Here is a 24,756-nt window from a genome sequence, read left to right on the forward strand (position 1 = left end):
TGTTGGCCCGACAAATGCTTTCTATCAATACTACATGGAACAGGTGATTAAATATTCATAAATCATTTAAAACACAATAATAAGGCAATTAATGGATTGCATTAAATGAATAACAAAATACATGTACTCCCTGAAGTTGTACAGGGTACCCCTGGGAACAGAAAATGTGAATTTTTCAATCTTTGACAATTTGTTTTGCTTGGAACATGTCTTGTAATTTACAGGATTTTAAGGGTCACTAAGCATGCTTACATGGTAAAAACAAAAACTATGGAAAGTCCAATATGGTGTAAATTCAAAATGGTGGCATACATTTCAGAATGGCACACACAACTAAGGATATTTAAAATAACATACAACTTGTAATATATTGTTTTTAATGTTTTCTGGGTTCCTAAATATATTTTTCTGGGTTTAAAATACATTTCGACATTTTCCTACACCGTAATCCATGCTAGCTGTCCAAAACCACAAGACTAGTCTTTGGCAATGAATTGAGAGAATCACGAATGACTTCATATATAAACAGAATCCTTTCACCTCTTTACACCAGTACAGCAAATCATTGTTAATTTTCACCCTCATGTTTAATGCTTCATTGATCTCACTTCGATTGACGTCAGTTTTGCAGCTAATGATAACATGGTACAGTTTTGCAGCTAATGATAACATGGTACAGTTTTGCAGCTAATGATAACATGGTACAGTTTTGCAGCTAATGATAACATGGTACAGTTAGAGATTAGCAGAGTAACTGCCCACAGGAAGTATTCTACAGTCTTTCTTTAGACGGAAAATATCACTTGTGTTATAGGGACTGAAAGTGTGATGTCCATGACGTAATGCAGTTCTAGGTACATTCACTCTATCTTCTTAGATTCTTCAGTATTTGAGTCATCTGTACATTTGTCTACTTGTTTGATGTAATAAAAAACAAGCATTTGACTGCAGCACCAGGCTTATAAACCATGGCTTTGATCATGCATAAAGCCTGGAACAATTAATTAAAGCAAATTAGGAAGCTGCATGATGCTCACATTTCTCAAAACGGAGTCGATCTAAGGACAAATGACTCAGTCCATTAAAAGCATGTTGTCACAGACCACTGACCTATTTAATAGTCTAACAAAGTATTACCTGAACAAAAATAATTTGATTTGTTCTTAAATGTACATTGTACTTTATTCAACCATCTTCATAACCACCATACTCTATTTATTAATGATATTTTGTAAAAATAATTGAATTATGGCAATGGTCCATAATTCGAAAAATAAAATTACCAAGAGGGTTGATATGGATTTCACTCCACTATGGTTCAGTTAAGGTGATGTAATAGCTAGATTTGGTTTCCAACAATTAATGTAATTTTTAAGTTATTATAAATTTTTAGAGAAATAAAGGTCCTTGAATCTGCGACAGTATGCCTTTAACATTGACATGAGCCACTAGACTATATTATCTAAATAATTGAATCATCATTTTTACATAAACTTAAACTGGCTGCTAATCAAATAGTTCTTTATGAAAACCTTGTTTATGTTTTCTTCATCTTGATTTCCTCAAAGTAATTTTTATAGTACAGGAGTTCTCATTGGTCTTCACTTATTTGAGTCTTTTCTATCATTGACTACACCAACTAGTACTACATATTGGATTGGAAACAGATCCTGGCCTTTCAGCAACTACACAATGATCTTATTCAAATTGAACCACAGAAGCTAATGGACCCCCCCCCCCCCACCCCACCCCCCACCCTGAAGTTGTACAGAGTCTCCCTGGGAACAGAAAATTTGGATTTTTTACTCTATGACAATTTGTTTTTCTTGGAACGTGAATTGTCGTTTATAGGATTTTAAAGGATAAACTGGTTTTAAATTTGTATCTTATAAAATCTGGAGGCAGAATACCAGAGCTAATGGAATCATGGAATAAATGACAGCAAGAGTTGATGCAGGTTAATGAAAGTCCTACTTTCCTACTTGTACCTTTTTGGTGGCTTTATTTAATAATGTTTTGTTCGCTACTTTTTCCATCAATGCAAGTTATATTCTACTTTACTTTCCCCAGCTAATGAGAGTCCGGCCAACTAAGCCGCCAGCTGGCGAAGGTTGGCGGTCGGACATCCGACTGTATCTCATCTACGCAATCTCTACATATATTAAAATGTGCTATTTTGTCATTACGCTTTTTTTTATGACGGATCACAAATATTACTTTAAACAACTAAATAAATATTAAGGCCCTCGTAGTATGATCTTTTCAGTCTAGAGGAAACATTTTATTGAATGGAAAATTATGTTTTACATATATCTTTTTATTAGTAAAGTTTATCGAGGTGTTTTTTCTTCCGAGGTCAGTGTACCTGTAAAACTAATTTATAATACTATTTTGACCATTTCATGACATTATCTGGGAAATAGATTGAATTTTGTCAAATACAATTTGTAAAGTTATAACAGTGTACCAAGTTATCGATCTTTACTTTCGAGGGCTACTGTTATTAATTTGGTCGATTCCATATCAGTTTGTAATGCTACATTGATAATGAATATAATACATGCATATAACATGAGAACTACATATTTTTTGTGTGCATGTCTGTGTGTGTGTATGTGTGTGTGTTTGAGCGTGTGCGTGTATAATTATTTTAGATTTATTGTTAATAATATTGGTTTATTTATTTGTTTATTTATTAGTTTGGTGGATTGAGGTAACTGGGGTCTAAAAGTGACTATACAGAGTAATAAAAATACAGCATAAAATACATGTACATCCTAACTGCAACATTTAATATCCATGGGATAATTAAATCTTTCGTTGTAGGTATTAAACTTGATAGCTTAGTAGGATGTTTTCCGTACATTTCGCCCCTCCCTTTAAAAACAATTCATATTCTGTTTATTTTGAGGGTATGAAGCAAAATATATTTCTACAAAATAATAATACCAAAATAAAATATGTATGAAAATATTTTATGTATTAATTTTAATTTAACTGTGACTGTCTTGGTATAGAAATTATCTGTGGAATAGGCCTAAGCACAGCTTGCTAGAATTATTAAACAGAGGGGTTTGGGGTTTTATTTTTGTTTCTTTTTTAGATTTAATTTAATTTAATCTAATCTTTATTTTAGTTTATTATTTATATTTATATTTATATTTATATTTATTTATTATTATTATTTTTATTTTTTATGCTGGGGGATTGCTATACTATTTATTTAATCTTGAATATAACTGCACTAACCTTTTTCCATCTAAGATAACATAAACTAATAAGGTAAACTTTAAGGTGAACAGGTCCCACTCCTCAAAGTGACAAGGGGTGAACTATGGATAACAGCCTATCGAAACTCAGGATTGATATATTTAAATACATTTGTAAGTTTACAAAATTTACTTGATTGGACAAATATCATTCGTCTTTTTTGCTAACAAATTGGTCAAAAACATAAAATAAATAAGCTTTACTTGCTTAAACTAAACCCGCTAGAGAAAATCTTGGCAAACAATTACACGAATTAAATATTGTTTCTTGCCTGAAATTTATAAAGTATCTGTCCTAAATATTTATTTCAAATCATTAAGTGTGTCAACGTCATATTTTGGGATCTGTACTAATCATTATACCAATCAAAACAACACATTTTGGTAGCGATTGCATAGGCATGAGAAAACCGGATGTCTGACTGCCCAGTTGTGCTATCCCAGAATGCAGTTTTTTTCCTCCAGGTCCTCATTGCTGTATACATAAAAGGGCAACTATTAAGTTGTATTTATTTATGCAAGTAATTAAAATTGTCAGTCATCTGATCACCCGAGGCAATCTTTACTGACCATAGGGCAAAGATGAATTTTACAAAGATAGTCCATTGGGTGACCATCAATTTTTATAAAATGTTATACTGAATAAATTAAAATATAATATACTACTCAAAAGAATTTAAGGGTCAGACGATATTTTCGACATTATTTTCTGAATGTCAATTATATTAGCTAGACCATAATGTCACGCATGGTATTGTTCCATTTTGACGAAAGTGGGTCTAAGCAACCCATAAATGAATTAAACTCCAATCATTAACACTGTCGACTAGTTCTAATGGCAAAAACATGCTTACATTTGCACGTAAATTAGGGCGAAAGCGAAAGGTCTGCTATGTGCCCATAACTTGCTTTTTCACAAAACGCTTCATTTGCATGCTTTGCACGTGTATTCCATGTTCCCAATGCTGAATTTCCATATAATTGGAGCTTGCGTTCGTGTATGGTGCACACTCCAAATTCGACAATGGTACGACTTCAACTGACTATCGAAGATCGAGGAAGGGCTATTGCTTGGCTTCAGGATGGCAATACGCAAAGAAATGTTGCTCTGAGACTTGGTATCAGTCAGAGTGTCGTTGGCCGACTGTGGCAACGGTACCAAGCAACGAATTCTGTTTGAAATCGTCCACGTTCGGGAAGACCCCGAAGCACTACAAATAGAGGGGACCGCTACATCACCAATATGGCTCTACGTCAACGCACAACCACTGCACGCCGATTACGTGACAATCTGCGGACTGCGACTGGAACTCGAGTGTCCGATCAAACCATACGCAATCGTCTGAGAGCCAATAATCTACGCTGCCGTCGCCAGGCTGTTCGACCACCACTCCTACCACGTCACAGAACGGCCAGACGTCACCGGTGCACGCTTCATCTGCGGTGGCAATGTGTTCAGTGGGGTCGAGTGATGTTCACTGATGAGTCCAGGTTTAGTCTCCAGTTCAACGACAGTCAGGTTCGTGTCTACAGACAACGTCACCGGTTCGGTGGTGGCAGCGTCATGGTGTGGGGCGGCATCTCTATCCACCACAGGACCCCCCTCTATGTGGTGGATGGCAATCTGAATGGAATCCACTATCTGAATGAGATTATCCGGCCGTTGGTTCTCCCAGGCCTTCAGCAGATTGGCGGCGGGGCAGTTCTGCAGGATGACAATGCCAGACCCCACCGCGCCAGGGTGGTAACGGACTTTCTCAGACAACAAGGTATCGCCAGGATGGATTGGCCAGCATATTCGCCTGACTTGGCCCCAATAGAGTACGCCTGGGACGAATTAGGCAGGAGAGTTCGGGATAACCATGTCCCTCCGACCAACCTTCATGATCTGGGTCAACTTCTTATAGCAGAGTGGCAGGCCATTCCCCAAGAGTTCTTCAGATGTCTGATCAACAGCATGAGGCAATGATATGTCAAGTTGTGGTGCCAGGGGTGGATTCACACACTATTAAACGAATGTTCTAATGTGTAAAATCCATGTTTGACAACCTTCAATTTTGACAGCATGTCATGTGACTTTCTTGTATACAGTGACGTTTATTTGTGGTTTTTTGTAACTATGGAACAATAAATAAAAAAATTGGTGTAGTTTACATCATCAATCTAATACACTCTGAAACTTATTTGGTTATAAATTTTTGACCCTTAAATTCTTTTGAGTAGTATATACAATCTCAGTATTCAAAATATTTGTTTTTAAAACTACATGTACCTACAAAATTTGTACCTATTCATTTTGACTACCTGCAAACCAACGTGTAATTTTAAGATTGCAACCAAATTCAGGAAATTGATCCGGGGTAATCTAAAAACAAAAGTTTGTGGCATTTTCTATGCATACACAGCAACAACAATAGGATAACCTTCCTAATGGTATGGTGCATTATATAATATCTACAGGGCCCTTTTATAAAATATTAATCAAACTAGTTGAAAAATTGTAATCAAAACAGGCATGATTTCTGATGTTAAAAACAAAGTGATGATCACGTACTGAATGTGTCTATTGTATGGCCACAACGAACATGGTCTTCGTCAAGCCACTTTTCATGAGTTATATCACAGGGTTTTATTTCTAAAACTTGACCCAAAGTCCATGGCTTTATCTTTGTGAATTTTAGCATTGTTTTTTTTCATAAAACATCTTATTAAGCTAAGTAATTTAAAAGTAAAGTTTGTTTTGTTTAACAAAATCACTAGAACACATTGATTAATTAATCATCAGCTACTGGATGTTAAGCAGTTGGTAATTATGACTTATAATCATCAGAGGAAACCCGCTACATTTTTCCATTAGCAGCAAGGGATCTTTTATATGCACTTTCCCACAGACAGGAAAGCTCATACCACGGCCTTTGACCAGTTGTGGTCCACTGGTTGGAACGGGGAAAAAACACCCCAATAAGTTGAACTGATCCACCGAGGTAGTTTGATCCTGCAATGCAAGCACCTTTGGTGAGTGCAAATTTAAAAGAGTACCATAATTCAAATTTTGTTACAAAATGTTATGGGTGGTGTGTTTCTCAATTGTTACACATCTTTTTTTAATATATCTTTATATATATAAAAAAAGATGAATTGAGATTGAGAACTTTTTAATCCCAAATTGGGACTAAGAAATGGCATAGCCTTTGGGAAATGATGGGAAATGATGCCCATTATAGGAGTCTAGAAATATAGGTGATAAAACCCTGTAGTATGTCTGGATCATTTGCTTAATACAGTTTAAGTGTTCTGGTTTTGAAAAACCTCCAGAAAGAAGTAGCGTAAACTTAAAACAGGAAGGGAAACATCACTTTTGCTTGGTGTCTAGACATGCTTTTGTTTGCAAACATTTGTTCACAAAACAATGAAAAACACAGACAGTAACAGCCATAGCTTTATATGATCAATCTATATTTTAAACCCAATCAGAATGTGGTTGAACAATAACTACCTGCAAAGAGTGTATGCTGTTCAAATATGAACCTGCAGTTTGGAATTTCTATGTGCACTTTTGCAGGTATAAATATGTGATATTTCGAACACTGACTCCACAGACCTCACAGTGAAAACAATCGAAAGGAGTGATTAACTGCACTAATTACTTAGATTAAAGGAAGATAATTAATATACAATACTGATACCATATAAATTAAGATTTTTAAGGGAGTTAAACATTATTCTACCTTTAAAATTTGTCTAAGGGGAATGATGGAGATGGAAAGTACGTGTTAGCTCCCCTTAAATGGAAGGTCAGACGTTGCCATCTTCTTTGTAACTACTAGTAACTTTTTCAGTGCAATAGTTTGAGGGTTAATAAATTTTAATAATAAACATGGTTCTTTAAATGGCCCAGCTGCATGGCCACCATGATTTTTAAGTTAATTTTCAATACCATTGATTAGGTACTGTGACAAACCTTTACACAATGGTTTGAAATGAATGAATGAATGAATGAATGTTTAACGACACCCCAGCACGAAAAATACATCGGCTATTGGGTGTCAAACTATGGTAATGCAAATAAATAAAGTGGTGATCAACATCAATATAAAAATTCAAAAACAGTGTAAAGAACTGTGCCAAAAACACAAATATCACAGAATTTTACGGATACTGAATATTACTCAAAACTTCAATTTTGTGCTGTATTGGCCATTCTCAAAGAGAATGTTACACCCCTGCACCATGGTGAAATGAAAACTAGCAAACCAATTAATATAAACATCTGTACTGTTTTACTTGGTAATCCAAATGAAAGTCTGCCACTGAATCACTTACTTGTAATAATTAAACGACATATATACCACTGCAAATTTAATAATGAAGCCAAATTTTGATGAAGTTGTTACTAGAATTAAATTTTACAGAAATGTCAAAAAAAAATATTTACTCCAAAAATGAAGACCGTTTCATAGATAAATGGGGTATTTTACAATTATAATAACGATCATTATATTAAATTAATTTTATAGGTGTTTTTATTTTATTTTGCTATTACAAAACTAGAAAACATTTTGTGAAGAATGCGTTTTGTCAAAAATTAGGTCCAACTGGGCTTTAATAATAAAAATAATGGAAATTAGAACCTTATTACCAGACTTGAGTTTTGTGGTATCCTTACAAGACACTAGTCTATGGTCATTTTTACGCCTGTTCAAATAAGTACATTTGTATCAATAGGAATCTGGCATGACTGTATAATATTTCATATATGAAAGAAATAATACGCAGCAGAGCCTCACTAGATCAAGCACCTGACCCACGGCTGCTTCGAATAAAGTATTTGGAAAATCTTATGTATGTCTGTAATCAAATGTAATTTGAGATTATTGTTGTCATACTTGATGTGTCATAAATGTCTTAACGGCAATTATTATTGTCTGGTTACAATTACTGCCATCTGCCATTGATTTGGTTGCATGATGATTCTCCTATAAGATCACAATGTGGCTGTGACTGTTCAGTTATCTAGAGGGGAATTCATTTACTGCTCACACTGACAGACTGTAACAGTTAAAGTAGGTCATATTTAGTTAATAAATCAAATAAAGGTTTTAATTGGCACAGCTTTGGTTTTATTTAATAACCGACACGCACCTGTCTGGGAGCGGGACGTAGCCCAGTTGTTGATGCACGGTCAGGTCTAGGACCGATCCCTGTCGGTAGACCCATTGGGCTATTTCTCGTTCCAGCCAGTGCTCCACAATTGGTGTAACAAAGGCTGTGGTATGTGCTATCTTGTCTGTGGGATGGTGCATATAAAAGATCCCTTGCTGCTAATCAAAAAGAGTAGCCCATGAAGCGGCGACAGCGGATTTTCTCTCTCAATATGTGTGTTCCTTACCATATGTCTAACACCATATAACCGTAAATAAAATGTGTTGAGTACGTCGTTAAATAAAAACATTTTCTTCATACTTGTCTGAGTAAATTAGGTTCCAAATACTAGCTCGAAACAAAGAAGGTAGGAAGGTTTTATTAAATGATGTACTCAACACATTTTAATTATGGTTATAAGGTATCCAACATATTTGGGTTATGCAAAATTCTCAAAGTTTTGTTATCTCAAGGCATTGTGGAAAAAACATCTGGAAAACTATATGAGGGACAGAGGTACAGATGAATGTACATACAAACAGATGGACAAATGGATACACAGACAGAACAAAGAACAGAGATGAGACCTACCTATAGTCCCCTCTGTTTGGACTAATAAAAGATAATTTTTCAGCTTTTATGATTAAATTCAGTCTTTTAGTGAAAATTATTTTATGGAAACAAAAAACAAAACGGAACCCTCAAAACAACAACTGCAGCCCCCTCCCCCATCAGATTTTTTAAAAAGCGAAAAATCTCATCTCTGCACATGCTTTTGTATTTGGCATCCCGAAAAGTATACGGTTTTCAATGAATCTGAAATTGTAAAAAGTTGATAGCTTGCTCTAGCTATACATGTCTTTGTAATATTATAAACTATTTGTGCATTAAGTTTTTATTCAGTTTGTCAGAAAAGAAATAATTTTTTTGAGCATGTAAATATATTGCTATCAGACCAACATAAACAAACATCTTGTAGTGTTGATGCACTGACCTTTGTTTGACACCCAATAGTCAATGTATTCTTTGTATCGTTAAACATTCATTAATCCATTCATTCATTTATTCATTCATTTATTAAACATGCATTATGTAGACAATCCATACGATTAATGTGGTCTATTCAGCAGTCGATGCAGGGGTGGGGATCTTAGGGTCTAAATGCCACCCGAGGCCAGTGAAAGTGCATCTAAGACCCCACCATCTGTGGAAAATATTTATGATAAGGACAAAACAATGTGTGTAGGCCATAATATACAACATACAACCGACTGAGTTAAATCATGCCCCCAGACATTAGCTGAGGTGAGAGATGCTGGATTATACTGGATTGTATTCAATATCTGCATGGCGAGATTTAGCTCAGTCGGCTGAGTGCTCGCTCGAGGTGCTTGCGTCGCAGGATTGAACTACCTTGGTAGATCCATTTTTCTCGTTCCAAACAGTGCACCACAACTTTATATCAAAAGAAAAAATGTAGCGGTTTTCCTCCGATGACTACGAGTCAGAATTACCATATGTTGGACATCCAATAGATCGATGATTAATTAATCAATGTGCTCTAGTGGTGTCATTAAACAAAACAAACATCATCAATATCTGCAGATGAAGATATAGATCATGGCTTGCAAGCCAATCATGAGCAGTTAATGCTGGTATTACATTTTTTCTGACTAAGATGACGACGTGTGAGGAATTCATGGAATTTGTAAGGTGCCATGTAACAACAGGCGAGATATTAGCTGACATAATTGTACACAAAATATAAAAATGATTGGAAAATACCACTGTCACAATGCCGAGGGCAAACATGTGATGATACTGATAATATAGCTGGAGGCAAGGGCAAACATGTGATGGTACTGATAATATGGCTGGAGGTGAGGGCAAACGTGATGGTACTGATAACTGATAATATGGCTGGAGCCCAGAGGGCAAACGTGTGATGGTACTGATAATATGGCTGATGGCCAGAGGGCAAACATGATATGGTACTGATAATATGGCTGGAGGCCAGAGGGCAAACATGTGATGGTACTGATAGTATGGCTGGAGGCCAGAGGGCAAACATGTGATGGCACTGATAATATGGCTGAAGGCCAGAGGGCAAACATGTGATGGTACTGATAATATGGCTAGAAGCCAGGGCAAACATGTGATGGTACTGATAATATGGCTGGAGGCCAGAGTCATAGCAATGAGTATCATGGAACAGAGCCCAAAAGCAGTCTACAAATCACTGCTAGAATCTTGCTGTGGTGAAAGCCAGTTCTGTTCAAGAGGTCAAATATGATTTCAATTATGAGATCGCATGATTCTTAGGTGGACATAGGTGAAATCATCCATCAGTTTAAATGACTATATTCACACTGCTGAGCAACCACTGTAATTAAGAAAATGTCCATGGCAAAAAACATGCCATGAATTGTTTTTAATATTTTGTAACACTTTTTTACTGCATTTACATGGAACAAAAGTCGGAATAACAGTTTTTATTCATTTTTGTGAATACATTCAACGTATAAAGTAAAATAGATTTAAACTATACAGTTCATAGTTAATAATTATAAAATAAACATTTAAATATATTTTTTTTGTTTCGAATATGAATATCTGTCATTTTATTCAATGGTTTTGTGATTGCTGTAGTAGCTCAAACTTTATTTTATTTTCTAATAAATAAATAAATAAATAAATATTTATGTGCACAAAATTATTTAAATTAAAGGGACATACCCTAGTTTTTAAACACTAAGGCATATTTTTTACTATTAGAGCAGTTTTAATAACTGAAATCATACTTTACTTACATTTTATTGTTTGATTATCCATTTCCGTACATCCGAAGTGTTTTTGGTATCCTGGTGTTTTTAACAGTTATGGAGTCAAGTTTTAATTTATTTTTAAAAACGCACGTGCGTCTGAGAGGTAACAGTTGTAAAGTCGAGTTTTAGTAAATTTTTAGAGGTATTTCACCATTTCAAAATCACAGACTCATGTTTCACTCAGTTGTAACTTTATCCAAATGTGTTACAGGTTTGTAGATTAAGTAAACTTCGTGTTAATTTTTACGGGTTGAGCCAATATTTGAATATCAAGTTTGGTGACTCAAATCTTCCTTTAACTTTGAATTTTCCTTTTTAGGGTTCGAAATAGCAGCTTCTGAAATACAGTCTGGTTTTTTTTTACCTATAGCGGGTGAAACAGATGTTCACCTGAAAAACACACAGGTACTTTTTATTTCCAACAGGACAAATGTTTTCTTTGCAGGATATTTTCATAAAATAACAGCAGACCAAAGTTTAATTTATATTTCTAGCTCTGCATTTCTTACTCTGAGGTCTAAACTGCCCTAAAATAATAATTATACCGGGACAACCATTTATAAAGAAAATAAGATACCCACCCAACTTTTTTCTTAACATTAAATTTTTTAAAATAATTTATAATGAAAAACATAAGAAGACTAAAAAAAAGAAAAAGACAGTTTTACTACATTCAACAACGTAATTAAAATAATAATAATACCGGGTAATAGAAAAAAACACTAATTTGTTTTCTTTACATGCTATAGTTTAAGAAAAAACTAACTTTAGATACCTAATTTCACTCTCTTTATGAGCTATAAAGAAATTAGGAAGGACGGAACAAAATGTTTTATTTAATGACGCATTCATCACATTTTATTTATGACGTCAAACATATGGTTAAGCACCATGCAGATATTGAGAGAGGAAACCTGCTGTCGCCAATTCATGGGCTACTCTTTTCGATTAGCAGCAAGGGATCTTTTATATGCACCATCCCACAGACAGGATAGTACTTACCACAGCCTTTGTTACACCAGTTGTGGAGCACTGGCTGGAACGATAAAGAAATTAGACAATAATAGTGTGCCATATAACAATGTAAATAAAGTATAACCATGCTTGATGACATCCAAAGGCTCAGTGCACGACGTCATTCAAACACAGGCACGAAAAGGTTACACAAACCTCTTTCTTTTTTTTATTTTGTTTGGTCTTTATCACCAATACTGGCATTCTAGTCGCAATATCTGTCTCCAGCTCTGCTGTCATGGATTCATTCCCATGTTCATTTCCCCTGTAGGTATAGTCGGACTGTAAATGGAAAATGTTGATTTTGACTCTCTTGTTCTCAGTGTAGACCAGGCTGATTGATGCCCACTATTTCATGTGTTATTCATCTACACGAAACCTTCAGAGATTGCCGTCATCTTACTGCCCACTGAGGTTTGACACAGAGTCTCCATTATCTGATCTCCGGGCTCGGACCTCACTGTCTGCACATGATATCATGAGAGACATACGGCTTAAAATTTTATGATCAGTTTTGGGGTTTATGTGCTGTAGTTTTATATCCTGCAACTTTACGATTATAGTGTAAATTATATATCGGATGTCTGGCTTTGGCTGTTCAGAAAGTAAACATTAAGGGCTGAATTTTCGAAGCCTGGTTTTCTTAAACACAGGTGAATGAATGACATCTCAGCACAAAATCTATATTGACTATTGGGTGTCAAACTGATGCTAGGCTCAGACTGTCAACTGTCACAACAAAGTTGACCAACTTAAGGCAGATTAACAACATATGACGAAAATTGAGTTGTAAGAGTGCTCAGACTAGCAACTGGACAGTCGTAGAAGTTGAGAGCAGAAGGTTGGCCAATGTTTTGTTGGCAGCTGGTAGTCTGAACATAGCAAAAGGTGAATTATGAACAGTGGGTGATCAATTGAACACTGAGTAGAAAATACTATTTACAGTTGTGTAGTACGGTATCTCTGAAATTTGCCTAGCATAATTAAAGGATTATTTTTTTATTTCCCTGCATAATTAAAGGATTATTTTGTTAAATGTTAAGTTGCATTTAAAAGTTTAAAATAATTAATCTATAATAAAGAAAAATGGAAGTGAATTGAAAAGTCCAAAATGACAGATGTTTTAATGATTACACAACTAACGTTCTGTTAATTTAAATTTAGAAACTACTATACAATACTGAACAACAACAGAATATGACCTTAAAGGGACAGACCCTAGTTTATAAACACTACAGCATATTATTCACTATTAGAGATGTTTATGAGCACTGAAATCAAACATTACTATATTTTATTGTTTAGGTTATTCATTTCTGTACAACTAAAGTGTTTCTGGTCATCCTGGTGTTTTTCATATTTTTTAAAACATGTCTGAGAAGTAACGGTTATGTAGTGGCGTTTTATTCTATTTTGAAGGGTATTTCAATGTCACAGACTCTTGTTTCACTCTGTTGTATCCAAATTTGTTACATGTATGTAAATTAACTAAACTTAGTGTCCATTTTTACAGGTTGAAACTAGGGTCTAGGTAAAAAAAAAAATACCTTAGAGTTTAAAAGCTAGGGTTTGTCCCTTTTAGCTGGTTTTTAACAAGAGTTCAATATTCATACAATGTGATGTCATTCTTGATAATTTACTTTGGCTATAAAATATATCAGATCAGTTTTGTCCATTAATAAATACACTACATTACTGCAGATGAGGAAAATTGAATGAATTGGAAGGAAGGAAATGTTTTATTTAATGACACACTCAACACATTTTATTTACGGTTATATGGCGTCGAACATATGGTTAAGGACCACACAGATATTAAGGAAGGAAACCCGCTGTCGCCATTTCATGGGATACTCTTTTCGATTAGCAGCAAGGGATCTTGTATATGCACCATTCCATAGACAGGATAACACATCACAGCCTTTGATGTACCAGTCATGGTGCACTGGCTGGAGTGAGAAATAGTGCAATAGGCCCACTGACAGGGATTGATCCCAAACCGACTGTGCATCAAGCGAATTGAGTCAATATTCAAGTGTTAACTTATGGTAAATCTTTTTCCTTTTAGCCAAAAAACTATTTTAATACAGGATTTTTTATATTTGTTTATAAAATCGGATTTGCCGTCGTTAAGTTTTTAAAATAAAAAGATATGTAATATCATCTCATGATATTTGACTACAATTGAGCAAAAAACATTTTTGTCTGGTTTTAACTTTATTTTAAATAAATAAAGAAAGAAAGAAATGTTTTATTTAACAACGCACTCAACACATTTTATTTACGGTTATATGGTGTCAGACATATGGTTAAGGACCACACAGATTTTGAGAGGAAACCCGCTGTTGCCACTACATGGGCTATGTTTTCCTATTAACAGCAAGGGATCTTTTATTTGCACTTCCCACAGGCAGAAAGAATAGCACAAACCATGGCCTTTGTTGAACCAGTTATGGATCACTGGTCAGTGCAAGTGGTTTACCCATTGAGCCTTGCGGAGCACTCACTCAGGGTTTGGAGTCGGTATCTGGATTAACAATCCCATGCCTTGACCGGGATCCGAACCCAGTACCTACCAGCCTGTAGACCGATGGCCTAACCACGATGCCACTGAGGCCGATTTATATACTACTCAAAAGAATTTAAGGGTCAAAAATTTATAACCAAATAAGTTTCAGAGTGTATTAGATTGATGATGTAAACTACACCAAATTTTTTATTTATTGTTCCATATTTACAAAAAACCACAAATAAACGTCACTGTATACAAGAAAGTCACATGACATGCTGTCAAAGTTGAAGGTTGTCAAACATGGATTTTACACATTAGAACATTCGTTTAATAGTGTGTGAATCCACCCCTGGCGCGAATACACTCGACACATCGTTGCCTCATGCTGTTGATCAGACTTCTGAAGAACTCTTGGGGAATGGCCTGCCACTCTGCCATAAGAAGTTGACCCAGATCATGAAGGTTGGCCGGAGGGGCATGGTTATCCTGAACTCTCCTGCCTAATTCGTCCCAGGTGTACTCTATTGGGGCCAAGTCAGGCGAATATACTGGCCAATCCATCCTGGCGATACCTTGTTGTTTGAGAAAGTCTGTTACCACCCTGGCGCGGTGGGGTCTGGCATTGTCATCCTGCAGAACTGCCCCGCCGCCAATCTGCTGAAGGCCTGGGAGAACCAACGGCCGGATAATCTCATTCAGATAGCGGATTCCATTCAGATTGCCATCCACCACATAGAGGGGGGTCCTGTGGTGGATAGAGATGCCGCCCCACACCATGACGCTGCCACCACCGAACTGGTGACGTTGTCTAACGTTAACGTCAGCGAAGCGTTCCCCAGGACGTCTGTAGACACGAACCCGACCGTCGTTGAACTGGAGACTAAACCTGGACTCATCAGTGAACATCACTCGACCCCCCTGAACACGTTGCCACCGCAGATGAAGTGTGCACCAGTGACGTCTGGCCGTTCTGTGATGTGGTAGGAGTGGTGGTCGAACAGCCTGGCGACGGCAGCGTAGATTACTGGCTCTCAGACGATTGCGTATGGTTTGATCAGACACTCGAGTTCCAGTCGCAGTCCGCAGATTGTCACGTAATCGGCGTGCAGTGGTTGTGCGTTGACGTAGAGCCATATTGGTGATGTAGCGGTCCTCTCTATTTGTAGTGCTTCGGGGTCTTCCCGAACGTGGACGATTTCGAACAGAATTCGTTGCTTGGTACCGTTGCCACAGTCGGCCAACGACACTCTGACTGACACCAAGTCTCAGAGCAACATTTCTTTGCGTATTGCCATCCTGAAGCCAAGCAATAGCCCTTCCTCGATCTTCGATAGTCAGTTGAAGTCATACCATTGTCGAATTTGGAATGTGCACCGTACATGAACGCAAGCTCCAATTATAAGGAAATTCAACATTGGGAACATGGAATACACGTGCAAAGCGTGCAAATGAAGTGCTTTGTGAAAAAGCAAGTTATGGGCACTTTGCAGACCTTTCGCTTTCGCCCTAATTTACGTGCAAATGTAAGCATGTTTTCGCCATTAAAACTAGTCGACAGTGTCAATGACAGTGAATTTTAATTCATTTATGGGTTGCTTAGACCCACTTTCGTCAAAATGGAACAATACCATGTGTGACATTATGGTCTAGCTAATATAATTGACATTCAGAAAATAATGTCGAAAATATCGTCTGACCCTTAAATTCTTTTGAGTAGTATATATTATAAATAAAATTAACCTTTAAAAACTTGAGTAGACCTGGAACAGAGCTATTATTACATAAATTAAAACAAACAAAAACATTTAAGTACCCAACCTGAACTTGACGGTTTTGTCTTTTCTAGTTCTTCATTAACCAATACTGGTGCTCCGGGAAGGAGGGCCTGAAAATAAACACAAACATTGATCAATCATGGCCCAACTGATATTTGATTTTTACACAGCAAGACCAACAATTCACTGAAGAAATAAATCACTGGCCCACATACATATTTAGTGTAACTTTAGACTTGATTTTAGCCTTACACAAGATTTCTAGTCCCATTTCCAAGAATAATACACGTCATTACATTTTGGCGTCAGACATGTATTTAAAAGCTCTCCTTCTTATCTTTGATTATATCAATAAGGGAGGGGGGGGGGGGGATGCTATCCTTTTCAACTACATTATAAACAAGAAATTTATTAATTATGTATAACAAGCATTTTGAGACTACGTAATTGGTCAGTTCTAAAGTCCACTTAATCAAGAATTTTACAGAATTATTTACAGTAATAAAGCATGACAGCTGATAATGTCCATTATGATTTTAGGAGTGGCAGGTTATTTCACCCTGTCATGTTAATAATACTGGTACACATTTTTGTGTCTAGATTGCGTTAATTAATTGCCTTATCTGGTTACCTACCAAAGATATACCTGCCAATCAGGAATCACATGTGGAGGCAAATAAAAGAATATACCAATTAACTATAGAAAACACTCTGTTTGTCATTTCAGTACGTATAGGTTAATACATGGACTAAACATGATACAGTTATTTCCGACTTGGGTCTTGTGGATGGTCTTTTTGCTCCAACATAGCCTACCAATAGTATGCATTTTTTCTTTGGATTTATTAAGAAAGAAAAATACTGTAATAGCCCTCAAGTACCATTGTACTCAAACTTGAAACAAGGAAGACCGAAAGAAATGTGGACGAGGACAGTAGAGAAGGAAATTCGAGAGGGCAGTCTGAGCTGGGGGCTGCTGGAGAAGCTGGCAAAAGACAGGCAGCAGTGGCGATCTCTGGTTAGGGTCTTATGAGCTTCTTAGCAGGAAGGGGACTAAGTAAGTAAGTAAGTAAGTACTCAAACTCCAGAGTAAAGTATAAAATGTTTATTTGTAAAACAAGTTCCATAATACATTGAATCCATCAAGATCACATCCAAGGTACTTTAATAAGTTTTGACGACTAATAGGACTCAAGTAAATGATGACTTGGAATGGAATAATAAAAACACTAATGTAAAACTTGTAACTGATGGCCTAAATGTTGTCTAAGTTACAAAGTAATAATTATTACTGACTGCAATTCTGTGTAAATTCACTTTAAAATATTTCTCAATATAAATAATTGTATTTCTTAATAAATAAATAGCAGTCTATTTATTTAATACTTTAGATTTGTTTATTTGCCAACCATAATATAGAATCCACATAAGGCACTGGGGAATGCTATAGTATATTAGCCCTTTCACACATAAAGTGTGACTTTCAGTTTGAGAGTGCCCACCATCAGGTCAGGTTGGAGGGTTTTACATGCACATTCAGAGCAAGCTGTTGTAGTGCATGCCTGTCATGGGTGCAGGTGCAGGTGCAGGTGCTGACAGAAAAGGGTTGGGGTGTGTGGCAGAAGGGACTGCCTGCACTGGCAGGTGCAAGAAAGCACCAGCAGCACGACCGGAATTGGTAACAGGGGGGGGGGGGGGGGGGGGGGGGTGCCCGTCATCAAACTTGGCTTTGTTTTAGACCCTAGCAGGTGGGGCATGCCAAAGGTATTAACCAATCAGCATGCTTCTTGTGTTGGGGCGGGACATAGCCCAGTGGTAAAGCGCTCACTCGATGTGCAGTTGGTCTGGGATCGATCCCCGTTGGTGGGCCCATTGGGCTATTTCTCGTTCCAGCCAGTGCACCACGACTGGTATGTCAAAGGCCGTGGTATGTACTACCCTGTCTGTGGGATGGTGCATATAAAAGATCCCTTGCTGCTAATTGAAAAGAGTAGCCCACGAAGTGGCGACAGTGGGTTTCCTCTCTCAATATCTGTGTGGTCCTTAACCATATGACGCCATATAACCGTAAATAAAATGTGTTGAGTGCATCGTTAAATAAACCATTTCTTTCTTTCTTTGCTCCTTGTGTGGAACAGCTGTCATGAATTATGTAGCTAAAATGTTGGAAGGTTTGCTGAAGATATAAAAATTTCAAAGGGGCAGAAAACTTGAAAACAATCTTTGTTACATGTAATACATAATACCTCTTTTTGCTTTGCTGTATAAATTCAAATAGCTACGTACAATAATGTCACCCCTGTGCAGTTTCGAACATGGGTCATGCTTACTCGGACAGATAAGTGGAAAATTATTGTGGGACAAAGGGTATTTACAACTGTACACTTTAAAGAATTATCATTAATTTGCTCCTAGGTAATTGTGATTAATATTTCCTGGTGGTATATATATTTTAATTAACAACAAACAAGTTTGGTTTTGGGTGACAAGTATACCATAGAATTTTATTTATTAATACATGTTAGTTACATGTAGAGGTGACGAGGATGCCTATTACATAATACCTCGATATACTACTATGGTACTCCATAACTAAACTAAACTATTATACTAACTACTTAAAGGGACAGACCCTAGTTTCAGCCCATGAAAATGCACACTACGTTTAGTTAATCTACAAACCTGTAACACATTTGGATAAAGTTACAATTGAGTGAAACATGAGTTTGTGACTTTGAAATGGCGAAATACCCTCTAAAACTTGACTAAAACTCGACTCCATAACTGTTACTTCTCAGACGCACATGCGTTTTTAAAAATATGAGAAATGCATTTTGTGATATGAAAACACCAGGATCACGAAAAACACTTCGAATGTACGGAAATGGATAATATAAACAATAAAATCTAAGTAAAGTATAATTTCATTTATCAAAAACTGCTCTAATAGTAAAAAAATTATCATTAATTTGCTCCTAGGTAATTGTGTTAAAATAATATTCAGTAAAATCATTCGGCAAATCGGCCAAATGATTGATGTATAGATACTGACATAAAAATTACATTTCCACACTAATAGTTGTAATAACAGCTACAAACGGCTGTAATTAATTCCAATTTATAAAATTCTTTATTTGCAAACGTTATAAATATGTTTAATAATATTAAACTGAAAAGTATTGAAATAATCATCTTTTGTTTTTAACTTGCAAGAGAGTAACACTGAACCAACTGTTGATGTCATATTTGTAATTGACGTCATATTCTTTTCCAAAAAAGTAAAGTTTGTTTTATTTAACGATGCCACTAGAGCACATTGATTTTTTTATCTTATCATCGGCTATTGGATGTCAAACATATAGTCATTCTGACAGGATTTTTTAGAGGAAACCTGCTGTTGCCACATAGGGTACTCTTTTATGACAGGCAGCAAGGGATATTTTATTTGCGCTTCCCACAGGCAGGGTAGCACAAACCATGGCCTTTGTTGAACCAGTTATGGATCACTGGTTGGTGCAAGTTACACCTACCGACTGAGCCTTGCGGCGCACTCACTCACTCACTGAAAAGGACAACCCATGTTGTCCAGCTCTTTCTCCCAGGATATTGACTTAAACAAACACACCCACTAAACCTGGCCGGAGTACACCCATTTTACACAAAAAGCACTACTTTTGTATGGGCCGGAATTACCACAAACAAGTCTTCAAAGTAAAGTTTGTTTTATTTAACGACGCCGCTAGAGCACATTGATTTTTTATCTTATCATCGGCTATTGGACGTCAAACATATGGTCATTCTGACACTGTTTTTTAGAGGAAATCTGCTGTCGCCACATAGGCTACTCTTTTACGACAGGCAGCAAGGGATCTTTTATTTGCACTTCCCACAGGTAGGATAGCACAAACCATGGCCTTTGTTTAACCAGTTATGGATGCAAGTGCTTTACACCTACCCATTGAGCCTTGCAGAGCACTCACTCAGGGTTTGGAGTCGGTATCTGGATTAAAAATCCCATGCCTCGACTGGGATCCGAACCCAGTACCTACCAGCCTGTAGACCAATGGCCTAACCACGACGCCACTGAGGCCGGTCAAATATTCTTTTCCAATTAAAGTAGCAATGTCAGATTTTGAAATTGATGTTTTGCTGTGAAAGCAACATTTCACCTATCTGGTTTTATGAAAGCAAAGCAAAGCAAAGCAAAGCAAAGCAAAGCAAAGCAAAGCAAAGCTTTACAATGATTATGAAATACATGTAGTTGAAAATCTGTTTTTAAATATACAATTAATTAATGGACAGTCAAGGATCAGCCATTACAATACTATAATTCCATTTCGTTCTATTAATGCAAAGTGAAATATATTTAGTTTAATAGTTTATTATATTATCAAGTCATTTATGTTGTTTTACAAGTCAGGTTGATCAAAGCCATGCATCTTGTCATAAATTACTGCATTTGTTTACACTGTGCATACAGGAGATGGTCACTTCGACGAAAAAGAAACAAAATGGCTGCCCTCAGTTGGCAGAAATATTCACGGTTTTTTTTTAAATTAATTTTAAAATTATGCATTTTTCATTTATTAAAGTGTCAATATGTGTTAGTGGTTCAGCTATGCATCTTTCCAAAAAATAAGGCTCATATATGATAAGATAAGAAAGAGAGCTTTTGTCCAACTGATATATGTATTATTTTTAGAAACTGAACTAGAAATGTTGTGTAGGGCTAAAATCAAGTGAGCGATTCTTCTTGACCAGTCATTTCTTCAGTGACTCGAGTTCTCCTTTAAGGAAACGTAGCCTAGTGGTAAAGCGCTTGCTTAATACGTGGTCGGTCTAGATTGACCCCATTGGTGGGCCCATTGGGCTATTTCTCATTCCAGCCAGTGTGCCAGACTGGTATATCAAAGGTGGTGGTATGTACTATCCTGTGTGTGGTATGGTACATATAAAAGATACTAATAAAAAAACTGAAGCAGGTTTCTTCTCTTCTGTCAAAATTACCAAATCCAACAGCCAATGATTAATAAATCAATATGCTCTAGTGGTGTCATTAAAGAAAACAAACATTAACTTTTACTTTTTTTTATTAAATAAATTGACAATGTTTGCTGAACTGTTTGAAAACATGTAGAGTTTACACACACACACACACACACACACAATACAGCTGGAGATGTGTATATCCATTGTGAAGCAATGATTGGAATGGATCCCCTGAGATGGATCAACATGATCATCCAGCTAACCTCAAGCAAGTACTTAAACCACTGAGCTATTGATTTCACGAATTAGGATTGTCATGTTCTTTACATGCAGAGAGCTTCATATTTACAAGCCAGTGCCAGGCCACTACTGTGGTTTTGGCGATTCATTTGAGATTAAATCAAGTAAGATACACTGATGGAAAGAAATAAGGGATTACACCAACAGTGCAACTAAAACCCTCATCCATATCATGTATTTGAGACTGGCTTCGTGAAGGGCTGAGAGCAATGCAAGGTGGTGTGATGGTACTTCAGAATGGGAGCTGCAGCTTCATGAACACAGTCTCACCTCTTTGAAATGTTTCAAATACAGTGGAACCTGTATAAACCGGATGACACTGGGGACCTAATATTAATCAGGGCCCTGTTCCATGAAAGAATTGTAGCTAAGGTTAATTGTAGTGACTTACGGTGAGTTTTACAACTGGCACCGTAAACTTTACAGCCGTTCCACAAAGCAACCTTACGGTAGTCGTAAGTGCCCCTTTAATGATTAATATAATCTTTGCAAAGAAGTGCGAATTAGTTAAATAATAAATTGGTTACCGACTTTTCGGAACATCTTGGATGTATTCATTGGTATCGGACATGCATGAAGTAACTTTGTCAGTTTGTGTGCTAAGCGAAAACTGCCGAATGCATAAGACATGAGAATTATCTCCCGTATTTTCGTGTGAAGGTCGTATGGCCTAGAATATTTTTCATGGAACGCTGTGTTTCATAAAAGGTATTTGGTATGTATTACATCTATTTTTACATAATAAGTTAGTATCTTTCTTAGAAAATGATCAAATCATCATCTTACTGCCATTTGACATCTACGTTAGTGGCTTACAACAGCCTTGTACCTATTGTAAAATTTCACAGTAATTTACGATGATAGTAAGCTATGCCGCATTGTGGAACAGACTGGCGATCGTAGAAAAAAGTTAAGGTCACAATGGTAGGTATGTACGGCAATACTAGTGTTAAGATAGCTTTGTGGAACGGGGCCCTGATTTAGACAGGATCCAGTGTTTATAGACGGTCGGGTTTTAGAATTTAGAAAATTCGGGACCATGAAACTTGGCTGGTTTTGACAGGATACTGGTTTGTTCAGGGTCTGGTTTAGACACGTTTCACTGTACATGAATGGTGTCAGGAAGTGAACTGTGTTACTGTCATTCAATCTCACATTCATGATATTCAGTTTTAAATTACATCTTTGTACTTTATATAAACATTATAATAGATGCCAATGCCAACTACTCCCTTATTTTTTTTCTTTAAGTATAAATTTACAGTATAATCTGTTTACATCAAAAGGGAACCGATGAAATGACATATAACTCTATAATGATTGGATAATGTTAACAGTAATATAAAAAACATATTATGAACTGTTAACTGCAAAAGATTTCAGAGAAAATAAAACGTTTCTTAACAAATTGCCAATAGGTTAAATCTTCCTTTTGATACGGGGGCAAGGGATGGGGGAGGCACCAGGACTGATATATCAAAGGATGTGGTACATGCTATCCTGTCTGTGGGGTGGTGCATATAAAAGATCCCTTGCTACAGATAAAAATGTGTAGCTGGTTTCCTCTATAAGGTTGTATGTAAAAATTGCCAAATGTTTGACATCCAATAGACGTTGATTAATAAATCAATGTGCTCTAGTGGTGTCGTTAACAAAACAAACCTTTTTTTTTACTGGTATAAAGTGGCTCTGATACCTAGTCTAAATTATGAGCAGAAACCCATTCTTGTCACGCAGACTTGTGATAGCAATTAGTTACAGCAGTGTCGGTGATATGCAAAGCAGGACAGCTATTACCTGTGTGAAAAAAGTCCTGGATGTGTTCGCTCCTAGAAGCTTGGTTTCTATAGCACTCTGGATACTTTCTGCAATGGAATCTTCATACAGAAAGTGCACTTCATGTTTAGTCGGATGGACATTGACGTCAACATTCTGAGGGGCTATTTCTAAACTGGAAAACACAAACATAGACTATAGTACTATATATAGGTAAAAATTAAAATATCTGCACCTATTAATCTTGATTCCATAATATCAAGGCCTGAAAACATAACCAAATTTATTGATCCATTTATAAGTCGACCAATGAAAAATGTCTTTAAAATATTAAAGTATTTAGTATTTTCAGCAAATGTGAATTATGAATGGCTAATACAGTGAAACTCCTCTAAACTCGACGCGCAGGGGACCAATGAATGAATGAATGAATGAATGAATGAATGTTTAACGACACCCCAGCATGAAAACGTAGGGAACCAAGTAAAAAGTTCAATTTTAAAATGTATCCGGTTTACAGAGGTTCTTTTCTGCACATATATTTAAAAAGGGACTATGAAAAACGTCCGGTTTTGAGGGATTTCCGGTTTACAGACGGTCCGGTTTTGAAAGGGTTCACTGTATCTACAATATTTGAACCAAAAATGTTTTTTTTAGGAATTTCAGCTTGGCACATTAATATCCCATTTCCAATCAAAAGAGAAAGTGTACTTAGTCAATCGTGAAGACTGTTTCACTATAACCGTATAACATTGGGGTGGGGTGGGGTGGTGGTGGTGGTGGTGGTGGGGTGGGGGGGTGGCAGGACATAGCCCAGTGGTAATAAAGCACTTCTCTGATGCCTGATCACCTTTCTCACCACCATGATTAGTATATCAAAGGCCATGGTATGTACTATCCAGTCTGTGGGAGGTTGCATGTAAAAGATCCCTTACTACTAATAGAAAAATGTAGCAGGTTTCCTCTCCAAGACTATATGTCAAAATTACCAAATGTTAGATATCCAATGTGCTCTAGTGGTGTCGTTCAACAGAACAAACTTTAAACTTTATAGACTGTACAGCACGATATTGTGCAGTCAACAACTTCATTTATCACCAGATTGCTACATTATCCAGTGTACATGTAAAACTGAAAGTTGAATGTACATGTCT

General features: G+C 36.5%; 1 protein-coding gene across 1 annotated transcript in view; it reads right to left on the reverse strand.

Annotated features, from left to right (window-relative positions):
* Positions 1–24,756, reverse strand: part of LOC121382358 (DNA mismatch repair protein Mlh1-like) — a 273,672-nt gene that overhangs the window by 83,113 nt on the left and 165,803 nt on the right. Inside the window, exons 11-12 of the mRNA XM_041511944.1 lie at positions 23,624–23,777; positions 16,581–16,647 (exon numbers count right to left, since the gene is read on the reverse strand). Coding sequence (XP_041367878.1) covers positions 16,581–16,647; positions 23,624–23,777 — 221 coding nt within the window. The remainder of the gene's footprint in view (positions 1–16,580; positions 16,648–23,623; positions 23,778–24,756) is intronic.

This window comes from Gigantopelta aegis, chromosome 9, assembly GCF_016097555.1.
Source record: "Gigantopelta aegis isolate Gae_Host chromosome 9, Gae_host_genome, whole genome shotgun sequence".
Lineage (NCBI taxonomy): Eukaryota > Metazoa > Mollusca > Gastropoda > Neomphalida > Peltospiridae > Gigantopelta > Gigantopelta aegis.